Source organism: Bufo bufo, chromosome 1 (assembly GCF_905171765.1).
Source record: "Bufo bufo chromosome 1, aBufBuf1.1, whole genome shotgun sequence".
Lineage (NCBI taxonomy): Eukaryota > Metazoa > Chordata > Amphibia > Anura > Bufonidae > Bufo > Bufo bufo.
Genome location: NC_053389.1, coordinates 68,006,509 through 68,028,572, shown reverse-complemented (window position 1 = coordinate 68,028,572; position 22,064 = coordinate 68,006,509). Strand labels below are relative to the sequence as shown.

General features: G+C 46.1%; 1 protein-coding gene across 2 annotated transcripts in view; it reads left to right on the top strand.

The window, feature by feature from the left end:
• SIDT2 (SID1 transmembrane family member 2) overlaps positions 1–22,064 on the top strand; it is an 86,832-nt gene that overhangs the window by 40,985 nt on the left and 23,783 nt on the right. The window contains exons 7-14 of one of the 2 annotated variants that reach the window (XM_040425967.1): positions 998–1,081; positions 3,183–3,282; positions 3,371–3,436; positions 4,259–4,352; positions 10,861–10,919; positions 12,564–12,575; positions 14,480–14,530; positions 18,421–18,498. In XM_040425967.1, the coding sequence (XP_040281901.1) occupies positions 998–1,081; positions 3,183–3,282; positions 3,371–3,436; positions 4,259–4,352; positions 10,861–10,919; positions 12,564–12,575; positions 14,480–14,530; positions 18,421–18,498 (544 nt within the window). The remainder of the gene's footprint in view (positions 1–997; positions 1,082–3,182; positions 3,283–3,370; positions 3,437–4,258; positions 4,353–10,860; positions 10,920–12,563; positions 12,576–14,479; positions 14,531–18,420; positions 18,499–22,064) is intronic. The other variant, XM_040425977.1, reaches the window with a different exon arrangement.

Sequence of the window (22,064 nt, the reverse complement as noted above, 5' to 3'; positions counted from 1 at the left end):
AATTGAGTGTTAAAAAAAAATTAAAAAATTAACTCTCCTTCTCCTCTTGTTCGCGTAGTTCCCGGTCTCTTCTTTACTTCTTTAATGATGAGCTGTGGGCGAAAGGACCTTTGGTGACATCAGATCACATGCTCCAATCACATGGTCCATCACCGTGGTGATGGACCATGTGATTGGAGCATGTGATCTGACGTCACCACAGGTCCTAGCCGGTAGTTAATCTTTTAAGAAGTAAAGAAGAGACCGGGAACTACGCGAACAAGAGGAGAAGGTGAGTTAATTTTTTTTATTTATTTTTTAACCCTCAATTGATCACCTACTAAGCATTCTGTATTCAGAATGCTATTATTTTCCCTTATAACCATGTTATAAGGGAAAATAATACAGTGAATAGACTGTCACCTAGCAACCATGCGTGAAAATCGCACCGCATCCGCACTTGCTTGCGGATGCTTGTGATTTTCACGCAACCCCATTCACTTCTATGGGGCCTGCGTTGCGTGAAAAACGCAGTATATAGAGCATGCTGCGATTTTCACGCAACGCACAAGTGATGTGTGAAAATCACCGCTCATCTGAACAGCCCCATAGAAATGAATGGGTCGGTATTCAGTGCGGGTGCAATGCGTTCAACTCACGCATCGCATCCGCGCGGAATACTCGCTCGTGTGAAAGAGGCCTAAGGAGGCAGCCACACCTCCGGTACAAACTGCAAAGAAAAAGGGGGTCAGTCAGCACATCCCAAATCGCAGGGGCACATTGCTATGGCTGAGAATAACACTGTAAAACAGAACATGCAATGCAACAGCTCTCTGCAAACCAAATAAAGTACAAAAATGCATAATAATTACTAGTGCTATGCCATAGCTGTGACCTTCGCACCAGATGATAAAACGGCCGCCCGTTCTCCAGGCTTTGATAATTTTGTTTGCACAGCTAGCCGATACTTTTCAATGTGGCCGCCAGGAATTTAACGTTCTCCTTTCTCTCTTTTCAGTGCCCGGTATACGACCTTGATAATAATGTGGCTTTCACTGGCATGTATCAAACAATGACCAAGCAGGCGGCTATCACCGTTCAGGTAGGCACGTCTTCTGCTGTACACGTACTGTATTATTAATCCCACCAGGACGCCCGCTTTTACATTTTAGGACCAATAGAAATCTTACCAAAGAACTGCACCGTCCTGCCCTATTACAGCAGCTTTTTCAGCTTTTTCAGCAAAATACTTGCTGTTAATGGTTGTGCAGTTTTGCTGTTAATGGTAGTGCCGCAGTATTGTCAGCAAAGTTGTGAGACCATTTGGCAAGCTCGGCCATGTTGGCGTGGATTTAGACATGTGCGGCCGCTGCTCTGGGTGTATGTTCCTTTAAATGGCATCTCTCAGCAGATTTGTACCTATGACACTCTCTGACCTGTTACATGTGCACTTGGCAGCTGAGGACATCTGTGTTGGTCCCGTGTTCATATGTGTCCGCATTGCTGAGAAAATGATGTCTTCTTATGTGCAAATGAGCCTCTAGGAGCAATGGGGGCGTTACCATTACACCTAGAGGCTCTGCTCTCTCTGCAACTGCTGTGCCCTCTCCACTTTGACAAGGCCAGGTAGTGAAAATGTCATCACGCCTGATGCAGGGGGAGCGTCAGTTGCAGAGAGAGCTGAGCTTCTAGGTGTAAAGGTAACGCCCCCGTTGCTCCTAGAGGCTCATTTGCATATATTAAAGCATGATTTTTCTCAGCAATGCGGACACATATGAACATGGGACTAACACAGATGTCTTCAGCTGCCAAGCGCACATGTAACAGGTCAGCCAGTGTCATAGGGACAAAACTGACCTTTAAAGGAGCTGTACTCATATTTTACTTTTTTTTTTTTTTATTTCATCCTGACCTAGTGGGACTTTAGAAGGGAACTGTTTACCTGCTCCCCATCACTTGGTTCTGCCTCCGGCTCCTGAGCTGTCTTCACTGTTCTTTCTGTCCCCACATGTTGACTCTCTGCGTGTACAGGATCACGTGTGCTGCTGCAGCTAATGAGTAGTGACGTGTCCCCAAGCAGTATGCCGCTGCCAGGTCAGGTGCCGCTTGTGGACATGTCACTGCTGAGGCCAGTCAATGGCTGCAGAAACATACGGGACTTTGTCTGTACAGGAAGTTTACATGCCATGATGAAAGCCCAGGACCCATGGAGATGGGACCAAGTGGTGGGGAAGCAAGTAAGTATGTTTCCCTTCATAGGTCACACTGGGTGGGATATAGAAAGTGGACAACCCCCTTTTACGCTTGCCATACACATTAGACAGTGACAGTGGCCGGTCAGCCATGCATGGGATCATATGTACAAATGATTCTACCATCAACATGTCAGACTAAACTGGCCGAGCATAATGGGAAATGATTGCTGAATTTGTCCAATCATGCCATACACATGTAGTTTCGGCTGACAGCGGACAAAATTTTCGAACCTGGCTAAACACGTTTTGGGCAGGCAGAAGTCTGGCATTGGCTGAAGCTAGCGTTCGCTCTAGTCTTAACATTAGACTGAGTTTCTTGTCCGTGCTGCTGTGGGTCAGCCCACCCCAGGACCTGACAAACGCCTCCTTCAAGCCAATGCACTGCATGTTCTATAGCTGAGCAATAGAAGATCCATACCACTGCTCATCCTGCGCATGCTGGTTCATGAAATTGTAACACGCAAATTTGGATAGGCTGCTCTCTGCAAGTTATCATATGTGATTGGAACGGCGAGTGCATGGGTATGGAGTAATATAAATAAGTGACTCTCGGTTCGCTAGGGGTATTGGTGGATGCAAGCTGTTTAATAGCTGACAATCTGACAATTACATAAAAAATATTAAAAGTGAAGTATCTTGTTATACCCACAATCCGTAGCTGAGCAATAAAAGGAAGCCAGTGGAGTGCATTGTACTTCCGTATTTTCAGGGGATATGCTCTTCCATGAATACGGCTATATTATAGCAGGGATGCCCAACCTGCGGCCCTCCAGCTGTTGCAAAACTACAACTCCCAGTATGTCTGGACAGCCTACAGCTTTTAGGGCATGCTGGGAGTTGTAGTTTGGCAACTGCCAGAGGGCCGCAGGTTGAGCATCCCTGTATTATAGCATGTTGTGTGTCTATGTATATCGGCCGACACCTCACGTACTCCTATATTCATTCCAGAGAAAGGATTTCAGCAAAGATGGTTTCTATGTTGTGGTTGTTGTAAAGACGGAGGATGAGGCGTGCGGCGGGGGTCTGCCTTATTATCCATTAAATCCAGGTAAGCCTCTCATTTGACGGCTCAAGCCCCTCAGCCCCCCGCTTCTGTACAGGTTTTTTTCCCCTACTACTTATATCTTGTGTTTCAGATACCCCCGTGGAGCATGGAGATCGTCAGAAGACCTTGGAAGTCCTAGTCAGCCCGGCCACCAGCAGTATGTAGTCTATGAATCCACCCTCTTTTAGCCCATTACAGTGTACCCCCAGTGCACACAGCATCGAAATCCCGGGGGACAGGATCTGATCCCACCCTTGGCTTTCTACATATCAACAGGATAAGTCTTACTGTAGGAACGCTGGGAGAACAGGGATCCCAAGGTTCCCTCACTTGATTGGGGTGGTTCACATGTTGGTCCAACGTGCCATTCATTTCTATGGGACTGACGGAGCGCTGTCTTACATCAGTACCATATGAGTGAATGTAATAGTGACACGACCTGCACTCCATTGGAACAGGTGGACTCATGGGACCCGTGGAGGGGTGATAAACACTGAGGTGACGCCTTCAAGGAGCAGACTCCTAACTGCTAACACCCGGTTGGACCTTTATTGCAGACTGCTGTCTATTCATTCATAAACTTCTAGTAGGAATAGTAAATGAACGGCACAACAGAATTATAACGACCCCTTTAATATATGCATTATGTTCAAAGAACTGCTGTATAGAATTGCAAGTGGAAATCCCAATACCTATGTAGCCATTATAGCTGAGGCCTAAATGTGAGCGTCTTACTTTCAAAGCAGATGGTCATTATTACCTTCTCTGATCTTGGAGGAGCCCTTTTAGGCTCCATCCACATTATTAGTGTATGCCCAGAAGGTTCCCGGCAAACGCACTAAACGTGTCCATAGGGGTCGGTCAGTCATATGAAGGTCAAAGGAGTGTCCTTTGTGGTTGTCATCTCGATGCGTAAATGTGGAAAAGATTAATTTTGGTTTCTGTTACCCATGTGCCGCCCATTTCTTGTCTCCCTCAGAGAGCACTTATATCGGGGGGATGCTCTTCTGCTTAGGGGTGTTCCTGTCCTTCTACATTTTCGCCCTTCTGGTATACTGCTGGGAGCATCGGAGGTAAGAAATGAAAGACGGCGCTCGCAATATAAAAGCATTTGTGTTGGTATAAATCAGGACAAAAGACAGAACTGCTTAGGCTACTTCGACATCTGCGTTTTCAATTCTGGTTTTGAGATCCGGCAGAGGATCTCAAAACCGAAATTAATTTGTTCAGTTTTGTCCCTATCCATTGTCAATGGGGACAAAACTGATCAGGATGTATAAACGTGCATCAGTTCCATTTGTTGGGTTTTGGTGGCAGACACAAAACTGCTGCAAGCTGCGGTTTTGTTTTCCGATTGCGAAATAGAACAAACCAGATCCGGCATGAAAATCAATGTAAGGGCTCATTCAGACGGCCGTATGTTTTTGTTCCGGGTGCGAACCCATTCATTTCAATGGGACCGCAAAAGATGCGGACAGCACACCATATGCTGTTCGCTTCCGTTGTTCCGTTCCACGGCTCCGCAAAAAATATAGAGCATGTCCTATTCTTGTCTGGACAAGAATAGGCATTTTCTATGAGAGTGATGGCCATGTGCAGTCTGCAAATTGCGGAACGTACAAAGGCCGGTATCCGTGTTTCTCGCCCAGTTTCCTTGGGGGACACAGAAGACCTTGGGTATAGCTCATCTCCCTAGGAGGCGTGACACTAAGTGAAGACTGTTAAGCCCCTCCTCCACAGCTATACCCTCAGCCTGGAGAGAGAGACTGCCAGTTTTTGCTTAGTGTCCAAGGAGGCAAGACACTCCCTGCTCTGCAGGGCTGCTTTCTCCTTGTTTCAATTTCCGGGTGGCGGCATACATACACTCCCTCGGTCGGTGGTTGTTCTCTCGCCGGTACATTGTTGGCCATGTGCATGACCCCTATACATAGCGGGGTGCTTGCACTCTCTCTGGATCCGCGGCCGGCCATATGCATGACCCCTCTTCTGTGGGCGGTGTACGCACTCTCACTGGATTCGCTGCCGGCCATGGGCATGCCTCCTTCGGTGGCATACACACTTTCTCACCGACTGCTCGCATTCTCCCTGGATGCGATGCTGGACATGTGCATGACCCCCCCCCCCCTTCCTTTTCTGGGCGGCATACTACACTCTCACCAGATACGTTGCTGGCCTTGAGCATGGCCTCTAACATGGGTGGAACGCTTGCGCTTCCATTGGATACGGTGCTGGCCTTGTGCGTGACCACCCCTCATTCCATGGGTGGAATTTTGCACGCTCACAAGATTCAAGGCTGTCCTTGTATGTGCTGTACTGGACTTGCACATGTTCCCCTTCATTGGCGGAGTAGTTACACTCTCACGAAATTTCGGGTTGGGTGAATTGTTGCACACTCACTTAATGCTAAGATAGCCCTGTGCATGCCCCCCTTTTTCACTAGGTGGACCTCCTGCGTTCCTGCTGGATACTGTGTGGCCATGTGCATGGCGCCTTTCTGGGCGAAGTATGGTATGCCCTACTTCTCTGACGTAGGTACGGCCTTGGGCATCACCCCCTTTTTGGGGCAGGCCTTTGCATTCTTGCCCACTGCAGTTTGCCAGGTACATTTCCCCCCTTTTTCGGGGCGGTCAGTTTGCGTTCCATCGCATACCATACTAGTCTTGTGCATAACTCCTTTCAGTTTGCACTCCCGTAGATACTGTGGCACTCTGTGGCTGGCCCTCTTCGCTGAGTGATATATTTTTGCAGTGAGCGGACGTTCTTGTGCGTTGTTTCCTTCTCGTCCCGTAGGTGGGTTGGCCTTCTCACTGCTTACGGGGCTACTCGTACGTATGCCTCCTTTCCTCCTGCGACATACTTTTTCTCTTGGGATACGATGATTGCCGCAAGCCTTGCACTATTCTCTAAGGAGATCATTCTGTCCATCTGTGTAAGCCTAAGGTGTTGTCCAATAAACAACAAATGAATACCTTATATTTAAGTAGACGGGCTCTACTGTTCGCTACTGCACAGAGCTGGGTGGTACTCATTCATTTCGTTGGCCCATTTGTCCTTCCGCGGCATTGTTTCCCTGTGCTAGTGGTCACATGGTCGAGAGCGCTGTCTGCAGCGCCCTTCGCATTTTATGTTGGCTCTGGCGGGACTACGGTCCCCTCGCCTAATACCATTTCCTCCTCTTCGGGTGCAGTGTGGTATGATTCTTTCCGGATTGGCGCCCTCGGTGCTTCAGTCTGATCTGCTACCAGGTTCGGGCCGCTATTCTTGGGAAGGTCACCCAACTTCTCTTGGGTGCTCGCTTATACAGGTCTGGGGGACCTCCACCTTGGGTTCTTCAGGGTATTCGCCTTCTGCGAGGCGGTGAACCGGGCGTCTCTGTGTAGCGGTGTTCTGCTTTTGAGCTGTCCTATGGCCTCTCTGTTGCCCACTCCCCCTTTCGGTTGGAGGGTGTTATACCGGCCTCTGTCTCGCCTGCCTTTTCTCGCCGGCTCTGTTTGGCTCCCACTCGGTACAGATCATTCCGATGTGGCGTCTGTTCCGGCCACGCTTCAGAGGCTGTTCCTTCACTGCCCTTCCCTCTGGGGAAAGCATGGTTGTTCATGTGGATGGTTCTGGTGTTCCTTTTGAGTCTCCCTTGTCCACACTGGCTGTACTAGCTGTGTGCCTAGTTACCGGGTCTACCGTTTTCTGTCCTCCCGCTGGGTGCAGATTGCGTTTTTTCCATTTTAGGCAATGTTTCTGCTTTGGATTCACCTTCTCGGTAACTTGGGAGGACTACCATTTGGTCAGGATTGTCTTTTAAATCTCCCACACCGGAACTGTAGTCCGTCTTCCTGTGGTGGCTACATTGGCTTCGGCTTTAGCCTGTCTTGTCCTGGCGGTTGCTGGGCGGACCCTTCGGTTCCTGTCCGTTTGTCCTTCTGCTTCCCCACTCTGGGGGGATACGGGACAACCTTGCTCGGGGGCCGACGGGACCAGTTCTACCGACTGTTCTACCCGTGTTACGGGTCTGCGCCTGATCATTGGGTTTTCACCCGCTTGCCCAGGCAACTCTAGTGGGCTCGCTAGTGTTCGCTTCTAGCCGAGTTTTTCGTCCAGGATCTGTGGTAGGACTTAGGGTTTTACCTGGGGTTCTGTGGGAAGCTGGGCGTTCCCCCACTCTGCCTTTCTCCATGGTTCTGTCTTTCTCCAGTCCGGCCTGGACCTGGGGCTGGGACTCTGTTGCTTGAAGTATCAAGTGTCATTCCTGTCCTTCCTCTTTCAGCGTTCCCAGGCCCTCTGGGCCTGTCAGGAACTTCTTCCATGGAGCGGCTCTTGGGTTCCTTTGTACTGTCCTCCGGTACCGTCCTGGGAACTACATACTAGGCTCTTGGCGCTCCAATTTTTCCTTGGAGCCGTTACAGAAGTTCCCTCTACTAACAGTTGGGTTTCTGTAGCCATCGTGTCTCTGATGGGTGCCTGAGTGGCGGCCCTTCTTGTTCCGAGCCTTCTGTCTTCCCCCAGGACAGGGCTGTTCTCCATTCCGTCTCTTCCTTCCTTCTGAAGATGGTGTTTGTCTTTCATTTCATTGAGGCAGTCGTCCTCCCCTTCCCACCCCAGGGAACGTTGGAGATCTCCGACTCTTGTCGACATTCGGTCTCTTGTGTTTCCAGGAGGTCCGTGCAAAGGGTTGACGGCCTCCAGGGTGGCTTTCCTCCGCTTTCTCAGAGTGGCTCTTGTTGTGGTTGCCGCACCAAGGGCAGGGTTCTGCTTTTGGTGTCACCATTCATTTGGCCAGAGTTGTCGGTTTTTTCCTGGGCCGGAGGCATTAGGCTTCGGCCATGCATTTGTGCAAGGCGGTCACTGGTCTTCCTTGCACACCTTACCGAGTTCTACAGGGTGCATACTCGGGCTTCGGCGTATGCTGTTTCGGGCCGCCTGGTCTGCAGGCGGCGGGTTTTTTGATGCCTTCGGGTGCTTCGCCTTGGTGCTGTGGTCCCTCCCCCTTTGGACTGCTTTTGAACGTCCCAAGGTCTTCTGTGTCCCCCAAGGAAACTGGGCGAGAAAACGAGATTTTTGTATAACTTACCAGTAAAATCTCTTTCTCGCTCTTTCCTTGGGGGACACAGCACCCACCCATTCTTTGTTCTTCTCTGACTGTTTCCGAGTTTGTTTACCCTTTGGGTAGTTGGCTTGTTGGTTCCAATTTTTGGACTTTGCCTTTTCTCACTACTTGGACACGCAACTGGCAGTCTCTCTCTCCAGGCTGAGGGTATAGCTGTGGAGGAGGGGCTTAACAGTCTTCACTTAGTGTCACGCCTCCTAGGGAGATGAGCTATACCCAAGGTCTTCTGTGTCCCCCAAGGAAAGAGCGAGAAAGAGATTTTACTGGTAAGTTATACAAAAATCTCGTTTTTGCGGATCCGCAATTTGCCGACTGCAAAACACATACAGCCGTCTGAATGAGCCCTAAGTCAATGGTACTGGATCAGTTTCTTTTGTTAGCGTAAAAACCGGATCTGGCCCCAATTGACTTACAATGATCTTCATACCGGATCCGGTTGTATTAAATCAAAGCTGAACAAACCGGATCCGGTATGAAGATCATTGTAAGTCAATTGGGGCCAGATCCGGTTCAAACTGATGCAGCCGGATGTATTATATGGCACAGATCCATTTAATTCCAGTTTTGAGATCCGGCAGAGGAATTGACAACACAGATGTGAAAGTAGCCTTAATGTAAGCGTATTTTCAGGGGAGTTAGGTTATAAAGGGTATATATGTGGTTTTCAATATTTTCTATACTTTAATGCTGAAAACTACCCAATATCCGACACCATTCTTTTTATGTTGATGACTAGGGATTAGCGAATTGACTTTGGATGAAACAACCAAAGACCATTTGCATAAAACGTTGTTAATACTGTACAGAGCAGGAGCTCCGTACAGTATTAGAATGTATTGGCTCTGATGAGCCGAAGTTATTGCGTCCCGAAGTCTCGCAAGACTTCGCGCATTAACTTCATACATTATTTTTGTACTGTAGAACACCATTTCCCGAACTCGGGTTCAGTTCTAAGTGGGAAATGTTTTTTTACAGTACAAATTAATTTATGAAGTTATTGCGCGAAGTCTCGCGAGACTTCACGAAGCAATAACTTCGGCTCATCAGGGCCAATACATTCTAATACTGTATGGAGCTCCTGCTCCGTTCAGTATTAGAACAAAGTTTTATGCGAATCGACTTTGGATGTTTCATCCTTAGTGGATTCACTCATCCCTATTGATGACCATCAGTATTGGATCTGCAGGGGTGCGCAGTGTCACACCCTCGCCAATCACCTGTTCTGCAGTAGCCCTGGTTACTTCATAGCTCCGTCTATTGTGTAGTGGACAAAGCTGGTGATGGCAGCACTGCTTCCATGCACTTCCAAGCGCTGCCCACCACTCTGGACGGAACAATGTATTTTTGGCACCTACTTCCCGTACTAGTGCTACCCTCGAACAGCTGATCGGCTGGGGTGCCTATTTGTAATTGACGGACCATCCCTTTAATGTTGCACCAAGTGTATTAAACAATGTGCTGATAAATGTGGTGCAAATTACGTCAAAGCAAAAAAGACTTCCCAATCTCCCCCAAGAACTAAACAGAACTGGACAGACCCTTTCATTACCATAGACAAGAGATGTCCATAGAGAAGTATACACGTACCACGACACTATGGATCGATGGGGGTAAACCATCAGACTATATCTGCTGCAGCTTCTGAGATCGGAGCTGAGGGATCAGTGTTAGAGGGGGTTCTCTGGGCTTTTACTATTGATGACCTATCCGCACCTGGCACCCCCGCCGATCAGCTGTATGAATGGAAGGCGTGCGCAGTGTGCATGTGCTGTCTCCTGTCTCTTTTCCTGCTTGCTGCCGATATGTGTATGGCAAAACAGGTGACGGCACGTACACATTGCACGCACCTTCTCTTCATACAGCTGATCGGCGAGTTTGCCGGGTGTCAGACCCCTGCCGATCTGATATTGATGACCTAACCTCAAGATAGGTCATCAATATTAAAAAGCCTTCAGAACCCCTTTAATACTCTATATATTATAGTATATTACTATATTTTCCTCTATTGATGTAGAACCTCCTGCAAATCTGGAGGAAAAGCCGAAAGCAGTCCGTCAGATAACTGCTCTCATGTTCAGAGGCCGATCAGAAAAGAACCACAGCAGTGGTTGGTTTATATTTTAGATAGGATGAATATGTCACTTAAAGGGGTCACTGTGCTTTGAGACATATCAAAAGTTTAAATCGGTGGGGGTCTGAGCGCTCGCTTAACGTTCTCTCTCTTTCGTCGCTGCAGAAGATAGGCCCATAGACTTTCTATTTAATCCGCCTTGCTTTATTTCCTGCAGGGAGAAGAGAGAATGCACTTCTCTCCCCTCGTTCTAGAGATTGGTGGGGGTCTCAGCCCTCGGACCCCCACCAATCAAAACCTTTCATACGTCCTTATAACATATTAAACGTTTTCTGAAAGCACAGTGACCCATTAAGCAATTTACAGATCAGCAGCATGTCTATATGTTCTGTATCTTCTTCATGAACAGAAAGAACAAGAAAGAAGCCGGGTTACTTCATTCCGTGGGAACCTTGAATGACGAAACAGGTAATCTCTACCGTCTCCCACCGCAAGGGGCAGAATCAAAGGAGCTTTCCAGGAATGAAATACCTCAGAATAAGTTCTCAATATCTGATCAGTGGTGATCCGACACCCCGTACCCCTGCCGATCAGCTGATTGTTCATTGTATAGTGCATAGCACAGTCCTGTTTGTTTAAATGGGACGGCCCATTGATCAGATAGTGATGACCTATCCTGAGGATAAGTCATCAATAGTTAAATGGGTTACCCCATGATTAATGTAAAAAATGACAATCAGACATCGTATAGTACATGACAAAGCTAGAACCAGCCCTGTACCTCACATGGATCCAGAGATCTCCCCATTCATTGCTCTGCTAGATTTATATCAAGCTGACCGCTCAGGGGAGTGTCTTTTCTGCTGCAGCTCAGGAGGCGTGTCCATGCTCTCCCTATCACAGCTCAGGGGGTGTGTCTCAGCTCTCCCTATCACAGCTCAGGGGGGGTGTCTCAGCTCTCCCTATCACAGCTCAGGGGGGGTGTCTCAGCTCTCCCTATCACAGCTCAGGAGGCAGTTGAAGGATGAAACTGAGCATGTGCGGCCATCTCAGTGACCAGGTCAAAGAAATAAGGAAAATAAAACAGCAGGTGGCGCTATACAGATACAGTTTACTGAATAACTCGGTGACTGTGGTACATTTTTAATTACATGCAAATACAAAAGTATTCAGATCTAGGAGCTGGTTTGAAAATTGTAGAATATTTTTTGTGGGACAATCCCTTTAAAAACTAGAAAACCCTGTTGGTCTGTGGAAATGATGATATTAATAGTCTTTTTAAAAAAAAATTGCTTTTTTTTTTTTTTTTGTAACCACCGTTATGTTACAGTATATTCTCATGATAGTGTTCAGTTTAGGGCAGTGATGGCTAACCTTGGCACTCCAGCTGTGGTGAAACTACGACTCCCAGCATGTTCCATTTATTTCTATAGAGTTCTGAGAGCAGCCAAGCAAGGGGGGCATCTTGGGAGTTGTGGTTTTACCACAGCTGGAGTGCCATGGTTAGCCATCACTGGTTTAGGGTGTCACCTCAGCACATCTCAACCCTGAATACATCTGGGACATATACATCCTAGTTTAAAGAGGACCTATCGCCTGTCCTCACATGTTTGTTTTAGTAGCTACTTGTATTCGCCATGTAATTACAATTCTGGAGCATCTTTTCATAGAAGTCTACATTGTGCAGCTCATCTGTTATTCCTCCCTGAAACATATGAATACATTGACAAGTGGGCCTTACTGTTTTATTTGTCAAAGGGGTCTGTCCCTACTCTTTAACACTGTGCAATCGGTGCTGACGGTGTTAGCCTGTGTAGGAACACATCCCATTGACAGGAGAGATGGTTACACCCAGTTGTCAATTTATTTATGCATTTCCAGAGGGAATAACAAAGGAACCACACATCTAAGAACAGGTGCTCCAGAATAGTTGTTTTATGGGGATTTAAGTATTTAGTAGAGAGGTGACCGGCCCTCTTTAGCAAGTGCTCTCTCCGCTCGTTTCGCATAGTACTGATGTGTCAGATATTCCGTATCTTGGTATGTGCATTAGCTTGTTGTACTGCTATAGGTTAACTATGTTTTTCTGCTTTTACCGTTTACCGTTTCCAGCATCTCTGCTCGGTAAGAGATATTTGAGGGCCTCAGTAGTCTGTGGGTAGAGCTGCATGCAATGTACAGTACCTGGCACAGTCCCATGCCATCCCGAAGCCAGGTTACCAGTGTGACTATAGCTTATTTCTGTTTATGGGTAATGTTTGATGTATTTTATGTTGATATTCATGTATTCACATCTTTTGTGGTTTTATCCTATTGATCCTCTTGGATCTTAGGTTGGACTTGATGTAACTATGTAAATATCCACTAACGTTATAACGAAAGCGCCTTACTCAGGGGTGCACAACCTCTTCTGGTCCAAGGGCCACATTGTCAGATTAAACCAGTCCCAAGGACTGCAGTAAAACTACAGGGTAATACCATATATGAGAGACATTTATGGCCTATTAAAAGTATGTGTCATAAACGTCTGACAGGTGCCACTCCCAGGTCTCCACCTGTCAAAAGAATGGGGGCACAATGAAGGTAGCCGCACGTATGTCTGAGGAATGGGGGGCACAATGAAGGTAGCCGCATTTATGTCTGAAGAATGGGGGCACAATGAAGGTAGCCGCATGTATGTCTGAAGAATGGGGGTACAATGAAGGTAGCCACATGTATGTCTGAAGAATGGGGGCACAATGAAGGTAGCCACATGTATGTCTGAGGAATGGGGGCACAATGAAGGTAGCCACATTTATGTCTGAGGAATGGGGGCACAATGAAGGTAGCCGCATGGATGTCTGAAGAATGGGGGCACAATGAAGGTAGCCGCATTTATGTCTGAAGAATGGGGGCACAATGAAGGTAGCCGCATGGATGTCTGAGGAATGGGGGCACAATGAAGGTAGCCGCATTTATGTCTGAAGAATGGGGGCACAATGAAGGTAGCCACGAGTATGTGGGAAGAATGAAGGTAAAATGAAAGTACTGTAGCTGCCTGTATGTCAAGAATGGGGGTATAATGAAGGTAGCCAAACCTATGTCGGAAGAATGGGGGGCACAATGAAGGAAGCCAGTCGTATGTCAGAAGTATGGGAGAACAATTAAGGTAGGAACATGTATGTCAAGAATGGGGGTGTAATGAAGGTAGCCAAACCTATGTCGGAAGAATAGGGGGACAATGAAGGTAGCCACACGTGGGCATGACCTTGTCTGCTCCTCTCTGGAGTGCCACACAGGGATCCCCCATTCTGCTAATGTATGGAGATCCTAGACATGGCCAAACAGGGCATCATTAGTACGTCCCTGCTCCAGAGCTATGTACCACTCTCTGAAGTGGAAAATACAAGGGAGCAGACAGACAAGCATGCCTGTGACCAGATGGTTGGGGCACAGAATGGTATGGTGGGCCACATGTGGCCCCTGGACTGTAGCTTGTGCATCCCTGGTCTAACTTCATGCATGGTTTCCTCACGGTCTTTTCACTAGAATGAATTCTAACCCTGGCATGTGTCCAGAACTTGTCACTACTGGTGAAGGGGTCGGCCTTTCTATCCTGTAAACTTCCAATAGTTTGGCATGCCTGGGACTGTTGGGGTGTGGACTGGTATACTTTTCGGACTATTGGAAGTTTCCACAGTTTGCCATGTTGTTTCTTGCACTTTCTGCAGTCTTAGAAGTGCTACAAACTCGCCACGTATCAGACCGCTGAACTGCATTTTACTAGCTTCCATTTTCTTTGTTGTGTTATCATTTACTACTAACTTTGTGGCATTTCTTAGACTGACAGCAATCCAAAAATCGTTTTGTGGTTTGCCTGACGCCCCCTTTTTTATATTGTTGGTAGCAGTTACTTTCCCACATTCTCTCGCAGAGACCTGGGCATTTCTATCCTATTCACTATCTCGCAGCATGTCCCCCCTTCGTCGTTCATGGTGTTTTTCTTTCTCTTTTCATCAATTTGTCTTTTTCTTGTCGCCTGTTTCTAGGGAAGTCTTCTATGGATCAGAGATATGACGGTTGTAGTTATGGCACCATGGGTAAGTGATCAGAACGGATTATCGTCTGACCATGGCCTCTGTCGATGGGTGGGATATGCAGTATTTGAGACAGCGCCTGACCAGTGAGTTCTTGAAGTTGAAGCTCTGGAAGCAGGAAAAATGGAGAAGTCTAAGGATCTAAGCAACTTTGACAAGGGTAGACGAGTCAGAGTATCTCCAAAATGGCAGGTGTTGTGGGTGTTTCCGGTATGTAGCGGTTAGTGCCTACCAGAAGTGATCCAAGGCTGATTGATGTATGTGGGGAGAGAAGGTTATCCCCTCTAGACCCTCAGAAGAGCACACGTATCTGAAAAATGTTAATGCTAAATATGATAAAACCACACAGGACATCACAGCTTACTGTGTATGGGGCTTTTTAGCTGTAGACCTGTCCGAGTGCCCATGTGGACCACTGTCCACTTCCAGAAGTGACTTTAATGGGCACGTGAGCATCAGAACTAGATCATAGAGCAATGGAAGAAAGTGATTTGGTCTAATAAATCGCATTTTCTTTTACATCGTGCACCGGGATGTACTATGGGCAGAAGACAAGCTGGTGGAGGCAGTGTGATCCTCTGGGCAGTATTCTGCTGGGAAACTTTGGGTCCTGGCATTTATGTAGATCTGACACTTACCACCTAATTAAACATTGTACCCCCCCTTTGTTCTCTAATGGCAGTGGCTATGTTCAGCAGGATGACGCCCAGGCCACGCTGCAAAAATTGTTCAGGAATGATTTGAGGAACATGACAAAGAGTTCAAGGCAGTGGCATAACGAGTAACCATTGGGCCTATTATTAAAACCTAATCCACCGTGACTATATTCAGCAGCTGGTTCAGAACACGAAATGCTGTTAATGGCTGGCTTTATACCAAAAAGAAAATTAAATTAGAAGAACATACCCATTTATTATCATTTACCCCTTAAAAAACAATATATTATACATGCATCACACATAAACCTAAATTATTTTCATACAAAACCTTAAAAAAAAATTATTATATTTTTTTAAATGGCCAGTATAATAATTACACGTATAGTCCTTAGGCTCCATTCAGACGTCCGTTTGAATGGTCCGGGTGCGGAGCCATTAACTTTCAATGGGGCCGGAAAAGATGCGGACAGCACAGTGTGCTGTCCGAATCTGCACTTCTGTTCCGCAGCCCCGAACTTCCGGTCCGCGGCTCCGGAAAAAAATAGAACATGTCCTATTCTTGTCCGCCATAGCGGACAAGAATAGGCATTTTCTATTATAGTGCCGGCCATGTGTGGTCTGTAAAATGAGGAACGCTCATGGCCGGTGTCCATGTTTCTCAGATCCACAATTTGCGGGTTCCGCAAAACACTTACGGACGTGTGAATGGACCCTTAGATTGGAATAAAATGTAGTCGCGGTCTCCCTTTCCTAGTGCGGAGCTCTCGCACTATTTTAAGACAGTTCTGTATTCCACAGCGATGTTACAAATGTCTGCAAGATTCTTTGCTGGTAATGTCTTGCTATATATCTTGTATAATAGTTGTTATGCAATACTCAGATTATTGCTACTTTTTATATTGTGCCTGCCTCTTCATATCACAGTTCCATATGTGGCATATTCATAAAATTTTACGTCAGCTATGGAGTTAGATGTAATACAATGTTTTTTCGCTTACCAGACTCCCGTTTTGTTGTTAAATATAGCTGGTATCTGGCATACAGACGCGTTTCCTTGTCTCATCTGCAGCTGCGAATCTCTTCCGCTGCTAATTCCCACGCTTGATTTGCGCGCTGGTGCCGGCACTTCTCCGCGCATGCGGGTTGAGAGCTGTGAGACGCTGACTGTATTGAAGGCTTTCAAGGCTTTTTTTCGGTACCTGTGCGATTTTCTTATTACCGCAGATATTTGTAATTATATCGCTGTTTGGATGATTCACCATTCACCAAATAATCCAAACACAGCAATATAAAGAAAATACAAATATCTGCGGTAATGAGAAAATCGCACAGGTACCGAATAAAGTCAGCGCTTGAAAGCATTCAATACAGTCAGCGTCTCACAGCTCTCAACCCGCATGCGCAGGGAAGTAAGTGCCGGCACTAGCAGCGTGGGAATTGACAGCGCAAGAGATTCGCAGCTGCAGATGAGACAATGAAACGCGTCTGTATGCCAGATACCAGCTATATTTAACAACAAAACGGGAGTCTGGTAAGCGAAAAAACATTGTATTACATCTAACTCCATAGCTGATGTAAAATTGAATGAATATGCCACATATGGAACTGTGATATGAAGAGGCAGGCACAATATAAAAAGTAGCAATAATATGAGTATTGCATAACAACTATTATACAAGATATATAGCAAGACATTAACAGCAAAGAATCTTAGACATTTGTAACATCGCTGTGGAATACAGAACTGTCTTAAAATAGTGCGAGAGCTCCGCACTAGGAATGGAAGACCGTGACTACATTTTATTCCAATCTAAGGACTATACATCTAATAATTATACTGGCCATTTAAAAATAAAAAAGTTTTTTTTAAAAGGTTTTGTATGAAAATAATTTAGGTTTATGTGTGATGCATGTATAATATATTGTTTTTTAAGGGGTAAATGATAATACATGGGTATGTTCCTCTAATTTGGTGTTCCTTTTGGTATGAAGCCAGCCATTAATTGAACAGTATTTCTACAATAGCTAGGTGGTACAGCAGGCTGAGCTATATTCCGGTGAGCTCCCTGAACAATATTGTATTACTGTTTGTCAGAACACAAAATGCTTTGAGGACTCAGATCCTGTTGAAAACTGAACTTTTTGGGGAATGTGAGGCTGCTGGGACCTCTTTTACTTTGGGCCTAGTTGCAGTCGCACACACCCGAAAACCGCCATCATTGCACCTGGTGCAGAATGAGGACTTCTCCTAGGTTCAGAGTGATGTTTTGGCCTCCAAATTCTCTAGATCTCAAAGATGCTCGATCGGATTGAGAAGTGCTGGAAAACAAGTCCGGTCCATGGAGGCTGCACCTCCATACTTACAGGACTTACAGGATGTACTGCTAACGTCTTAGTACCAGATACCATAGGACACCTTCAGAGGTCTTGTAGAGTCCATGCTATGATGGTTCAGAGCTGTTTTGGCAGACTGTTGGGACCTACACAATGTTCTGGCTGGTCGGTTTATAATATATTAAGTGCTGTATTTTATCTGTGGTATGATTGGTGGCAATTATGTGGTTGCTCTTTTAATAAAACCTGCATGATGTTCATGTAGTCTGCACAGGGCTTTATGAAATTGCTGTCAATGCAGTTCCTTATAAATCAATGTCCATAGCTTCATTTTAGTTAAAGGCCATGTACACCTTTTGGGGGCAATTTTTTTTAAATTATTGCATTGTACTCATTTTGAGCTAAAATGTAATTTTTTAATTGGTCTTTATTCAAAAAATTGCATCCTTATTTCTGTACAGAGCTGAGATGCTCTAGTAGCACCCTTTGGATTTTCTGTCTTTCCCGTCAGACCAGGAGCTGACGGGCTCCTTATCTCTGCTCTCTGACCTTCTAAACACTCATTATAGCTAGGTTCTTATCTTACTCATAAGAATATGGATTAAATACGTTTTTATGACCACTTAGTAATTTAGAGATGAGGTTTATTAGATGACCGGCACAAAGTGAAAGTATCAGTCACACAGCTAGAAAAACATTAACCCTTTGTGACAGAACGACTCAATATTTTTAATAAAGGCCAATTGAAAAAATAATTTTTAGCCAAAAAAGAGTAAAATACAATCATTAAAAAAAAAATTGCCTCAGTAGGTGTACATAGCCTGTAAATTCACAATGTGCTTTATTTCGAAATCCTTTCACAGCCTTTGCTCATTTCTCTTGTCTATCTTTATTGTGCAGCAGAGAACAGTTCCATTGCCAGTCCAGATGGTACAGAAAGTCTGATGTCATCAGCAGAGGCCACGTACAGTTACACAGGTAACCTACAAGTATCCGGTCACATGTGGACAGTGTACTATGTCCACGTATAAAGATCATTGTGATCATTAGTGTTGAGCGACGCGAGCTTCAGATGCTTCATCCAAAACTTCGGAATAATACTATACGGAGATCCGTCTCCGTATAGTATCAGAATGTATGGGCTCAGATGAGCCGAAATAAGTTAGTCACGAAGTCGCACGTGATGTTGTTTAATAACTTCGGTAGTTGATTTTTGAAGTGGAAAACCCCTTTAAAACTTGAAACCGACTCGGCTTCGGTTCTGACTAGTACCTCAGAACCAAACCAGAGTTTAGTTTCAAGTTTTAAACTGATTTTCTACTTTAAAAATCAACTACCGAAGTTATTAAACAAAGTCATGCACGACTTCGTGAATAACTTCGGCTCATCAGAGCCCATACATTCTAATACTGTACTGAGACGAATCTCCACGACTTCAGATGAAGCATCCAAAGCTCGCTTCGCCCAACACTAGTTATCATCATTTCATTTGAGGGGCTGCACGGTTTGTGCATTGCAATAACGCTGTTACGTTGATGAGATAATTACCTGCAGACCTTTTTAAAATACACATGGAAATCAAAATGAGCATTGGCAAATGACAAGGTCACCTCTGCTACATCTGTCAAAGTGAGATCTGCCTGTACGACATACATTCTGTCCCTTACATGGTTATTGTTGTCATAAATCCTGTTCACACTTCCACTGGAAATGATGGGAGGAATAGCTTAGTATTTGCACCATTCTTCCTATCAGATTGAAACTTGATAGAACCCATTATAAGTTAGAGGGATCCATCAGGCGACTTTGGTGTCTGTTTTATGACACATGCAATCCGTTATTTTTATTTTTCTGCGATGAAATAGAGAAATTGGAAAATTGTGCCTGAGGCTTTTAGGGTGGGGCTGCACCTAAAGATGGCGAATGTGGTCGCAAACAAGGGCGTAAGTATAGGGGACGCAAAGAGTGCGCATGCATTTGGGCTCAGGAGCCTTAGAGGGACCCTTTTTATCATTCTTCCCCATATGGCCAGGGCTGTAAATGAAGCATGTTAGATAGGGGTTCCTGATAATGATTTTACCTTGGGGGCCCCAGAGCTACAAATTACACTTCTGGTTGGGAGCTGTTTGCCCTGTGACATTGCAGTTGCAGAAATCCATGATCCTAATCATTAAAGGGTTATTCCCACCTCAGACAATAAGGACCCAGAGGTGGGACCCGCACCTACATCGAGAATGGATCCCTGAAAGTTGTGGGGGGCACACTGTGCATGCGCAGTTGCCCGCCCTCCATTAATTTCTATGGGGCTGCCGAAAATAGCCGACCGCCGCCTCGGCTATTTCCCTCGGGCCGCATAGAAATGAATGGGAGCGGTGGCTGCGTAAGCACGGTGAGCTCCGATTCACTACTATGAGGAGAGCGCTTGGCCACCACCTTCCCTGCTCCGTTCTCGGTGTTGGTGCAGCCAGGTCCCAGAGGTGGGACCCGCACCTATCAGTCAATGGGGGCATATCCTAACGATATGCCCCCATTGTCTAAAAGGGGTATACCCCTTTAAGCATGGCGAGCAGTGCGACATTTGCAATCCTAATGGTGCGCCGCAAAAGTGTCCATGTAGCCGTAACCTAAGGACTACAGGGAGCTTGTACTTTTTTTCTGCAGCACTCCAGTGGTTAAAAAGAGCATTTCCCATAGCGACCTTAATATTGGGGAAGTGCTATGTGTGCAGTTCTCTAATATTATCATCAGGAAATGTCTTTCTTCTGCAGGAACATCATCCTGTAAAATGTCAGGACCTCTTTCTGTCGGGCTCTGTAAACCAAATCCACATCTGCTCATCTTATGTAAACAGGGATTATGTTCAGGGTCCGAGGGGATCATCTAGATTTTCTGGATTTCTAGTAAAGATATAAGGGGAAGATTTTCTCCTCTGTGTTTATCCAACACATCTTATCTCATTTTTAAGGTCAGGAGCAGTTTAAGTGCCGCTACCTGTGTGCTATCCAGCGGCCTATGAACTCATTATGCGGTATTACAGGAGGATTGCAGACAGCCTCCATACCGAATACAAAAAACATATTGTTGTCTGAGCCTGTGGCTTAGCAGGAGTCGGTGCCAGAGATCGGGAGATTTCCGAGCATCCACTAGAGTCTAGAATAATAAGGGGACATATTTTTGGTCTGCATCTGATCCGCGTTTTTGGCAGACCCATTCATTTCACTGGGGGTCAAAAAAATGCGGACAGCACACAGTGTGTCCGCATCCATACATCCGTCCTGCGGCCCCACTAAAAAAAATAAAACCTGTTTTGTCAAGAGTAGTAATTTGTTACATAGTGCAGGACCTGTGGAAGGGAAAATGCGGGATGCACACAGCTGATATCTGCATTTTACTGATCCGTGATTTGCAGACTGCAAAACAGATGCGGTCATGTGAATGCACGGAATAACTGGGAGCCTGATTTTATATACCTGTAAACTATTGCCATCGGACTGCAGTCTGCATACATCAACTTCCATTATATATTTGAGTTATGTATACAATAGAGGAGCAGTGCTGTATGTTATTAACCCCTTCACACATTATGACGTACCTGTACATCATAATGCGTGAGGGGATCTATGGAGCGGGCCTCTGCTGCGGACCAGCTCCATAAGCGGCAGGTACCAGCCGGCACCCACCCGAACTGACAAGGAGTGGCGATTGCGCCGCCCCGTCATTTAACCCCTCAGGTGCCGCGATTAGCACTGATCGCGGCACCTGTGAGTGAAGGTTGCGGCTCCTGCTGCCTTCCGGTCGGAGCCCCCGCAGTGAAATCACGGGGCTTCGATCAGTTGCCATGGCAGCCTTGACGCCCCTGAAGCGATCCAGGCCTGCCATGGCTTTCTCCATACTGAGCAATGCACGAGGCACAGCCCAGAATGAAGTGTGTAGAAATCCTATTCACCCTAATAGAGATCTATTAGGGTGAATAGGGGAGGAGATCAAAAGATCCCATGTATTAGGCCCCTAAGGCGCCTTTCACACGGGCGAGTTTTCCCGCCCGGGTGTAATGCGTGAGGTGAACGCATTGCACCCGCACTGAATCTAGACCCATTCATTTCTATGGGGCTGTGCACATGAGCGGTGATTTTCACGCATCACTTGTGCATTGCGTGAAAATCGCAGCATGTTCTGTATTCAGCGTTTTTCACGCAACGCAGGCAAGTGCGGATGCGGTGTGATTTTTACGCATGGTTGCTAGGAGATGATAGGGATGAGCAACCCCGGACCCCATTAAAGTTAATTCACTGTATTATTTTCCCTTATAACATTGTTATAAGGGAAAATAATAGCATTCTTAATACAGAATGCTTACTAAAATAGGGCTGGAGGGGTTAAAAAAAAATAATAAATGAACTCGCGTCATCCACTTGATCGCACAGCCGGCATCGTCTTCTTGCTTCTTCTTTCAGGACCTGCAAAAGGACCTTTGACGTAATCGGACCTTCTAACTTAATTCAGAACCTGCACGATTACGTCATCAAAGGTCCTTTTGCAGGTCC